Genomic DNA, 2834 nt, shown 5'->3' with positions numbered 1-2834 from the left:
CTGCAAGATTCTGTTGAATTCTGAAGAGGATCTGAGACTTCAAATCTTGTGGAATAAGTAAGTATTGACATTAGCCAACTTTATATTAGTTTGACTTCTGCCTACAGATTTTTCTCATACATCCACTTTCTATTTATGTAGAGAAATTTATTCTTTATGTTTATTACATGCCCCTGATTAGTACAACACAGTTGAAATGGTAAATGGTAGTGTTTATCCATTTCCAAACAGTTCAAAAGTTGGATAGAATAGTCAAACCTAGTTACTATTGAACTAAGAGTCAATAAAGATACACAGAGATATACAGAACCATGGTAGTTTTGGGTGGGGGTAGTGGAGACTGAGAGAGACATAAAAAAACAAAGACAGAGACATATAGTCACAATCAAATGAGGGGGGAGATATATATATATATATATATATATATATATATATATATATATATATATATATATATATAGAGAGAGAGAGAGAGAGAGAGAGAGAGAGATATTTAACAGTCATAGTGGGTCTGTTTTATGTTTGGTAGAACAAGTATGGAAACCTACAGTTCCTGCTTAGAAATAGACGTTTTCAAGAATGTGAAAGGGGCAATTTAGCAGAAAATTGAAAATAAAAACAAAAGGCTATCTATAATTGTATCTTGCAGAATAAAGAGTAAATTCTATTACTTCTTTCAGATCAACTTTAATCTCCAAACTACCTCCAAAAGATATGTCAGGGGACCTGGAAGCCAAGATCTGCGGCTACACACATATCAGTGTTCAGAAATTCTGCTACAAGTGGACCATTAGCAACTTTTCATTTTGGATGGATGGAATTTGGGAAAATATTACAAGCCCAGTGTTCTCATTAGAGACCAATGAAGAAGTGCAATGGTGTTTGACAATATACCCAAACGGTGTTGATGAAGAAAGCAAAGATTACCTGTCTGTTTGCCTGGGTTTGCACAGTTGTCCAAAGAGCCCAGTTTTGGCAAAGTTCCAGTGCTGGATCATAAATGCCCAAGGAGAGAAACATCATATTACAAAGATCCCAAATGTTATAAGGTTTCTTCCAAACGAACAATGGGCATTGAGGAAGTTCATCCTTCGAGATTTCCTCCTCTCCCATAGGCATTGTCTTCTCCCTGAAGACCAGCTCATCCTGTGTTGCAAGGTGTCCATAGTAGGACCCTCCTTTAGCAGGCCTGGACATAACATGAGACCTGCAATCAAGGATGCAACACAGATGTTGGCTGATGATGTAGGAGAGCTGTGGGAAAATTCCCTCTTCACAGACTGCACCCTTGTTGTAGGTGGGCAGGAATTCAGAGCTCACAAGGCCATTCTAGCAGCTCGCTCTCCAGTTTTCAGAGCCATGTTTGAACATGAAATGCAAGAGCATCTAACAAACCGCATTGAGATTCACGACATTCACCTGCAAGTCTTTAAGGAAATGATGGCCTTCATTTACACAGGGAAGGCACCACACCTTCACAGCCACTCAATGGCCACTGGTTTGTTGGCAGCTGCTGATAAGTATGATCTGCAGGACTTGAAGGTCATTTGTGAGGATTCCCTGTGCAGGAACCTCTCTGTGAAGAATGCTGTACCAACTCTCATCCTGGCTGACCTCCACAGCACAGAGCACCTGAAGACTAGGGCCATGGATTTCATTATACTTCATGCTTTTGAAGTCTCTGAGACCTTGGAGTGGAAGTCAATGGTGGAGTCACATCCCCACTTGGTGGAGGAAGCATTTCGCACCCTGGCTTCTGTACATTGTTTTTCCTTGGAGCCCTCACTCAAACGCCAAAAGATAGTTTAGGAGCTTGTCAGTTATGGCCTGCACCTGGCTGCTAACAGCTATAACCAATGTTTTTAACAATGACTTCTGTTTAGATTACGGTTTGACTGGAACACTTACAGTGAATCTGGGGCAAGGCAGCATGGGGCTATGGAATTCACAGAGCTGTAATATTTCAAAATGGTGTGTAGGGTAAGTGCAGCACTAGGGTCTTGGACACTATACCTGACACCTATCCTATTGATTTTGTTGTATTCTTGTCTGATGTCTTGTACCTGGAATTCATCTGGCCTGAAGCAGATCCTAACTGACTTTCTTTGGAGAATCCTGTTTGCATTGGACTGAGCAGAATTGGTGACCTAACTTAAATGTATTAACTGACGTGTAAAGTTTTCCACCTAATTCATGTGTAGTATCTATCTGCAAATAAAAATTCTTTCAACTTTACTGTATTTATCCTCTTTATTGCCAGTTGCCTTATTAAGATTTCAACTCTTGCATTCAATCTATTTAAGAAAATGAGAAACCTTGACTGACCTTTGCTTTTGTACAGGGGCTTTGAGTTTCTCCCCATTTAAGTTGATATTGATATGGGGTTCTTCTATATTACCATTATTATATTTAGCCACATAATCTCTGTGACCATCTCTGGAGAACTTTTATCATTAAGAGATTGCTTCTTAAAGTTCATGTCCTGATCCAGTTTAATGATCATGTTTTTTGTTTGTTCACTTTTGTTTTGCTTTTTTTCTTTCAGTTAATCTATGTGGTCAATTAAATTTTATAGATTTCTGTATATTGAACCACCATTACTCATCTTGAGACAAACCCTACTTTTTGTGAATGATATTTTTCATGTATTCCTGCAATTATTTAATGATTATGTTTGCATGAGTCCCTAAGGGAAATTGATGTGTGTTTTAGATATCACTGTAACTGTAGTCTCTCATAAAATAAAGTGGGAAATATTCCTTCTCTTTTTATTTTGTGAAATGATTTGAGGAGTATATGCCATAACGCCTCTTAGTATAGCAGATGAAAATTAT

General features: G+C 38.3%; 1 protein-coding gene across 1 annotated transcript; it reads left to right on the top strand.

The window, feature by feature from the left end:
* The first annotated feature begins 714 nt into the window (after window positions 1-714).
* Tdpoz2l3 (TD and POZ domain containing 2 like 3) lies at window positions 715-1809 on the top strand. The gene has a single exon (XM_039103929.1). It carries the CDS (start codon window positions 715-717, stop codon window positions 1807-1809), a length of 1095 nt encoding a protein of 364 aa, XP_038959857.1.
* The last annotated feature ends 1025 nt before the right edge of the window (window positions 1810-2834 follow it).

This window comes from Rattus norvegicus, chromosome 2, assembly GCF_036323735.1.
Source record: "Rattus norvegicus strain BN/NHsdMcwi chromosome 2, GRCr8, whole genome shotgun sequence".
In the NCBI taxonomy this organism is placed as follows: Eukaryota; Metazoa; Chordata; class Mammalia; order Rodentia; family Muridae; genus Rattus; species Rattus norvegicus.
This window is presented reverse-complemented; position numbering and strand designations above follow the sequence as displayed.

Excerpts from the sequence above, each read along its gene's own strand:
- Tdpoz2l3 (XM_039103929.1), top strand. The coding sequence starts at position 715 with ATGTCAGGGGACCTGGAAGCCAAGATCTGCGGCTACACACATATCAGT.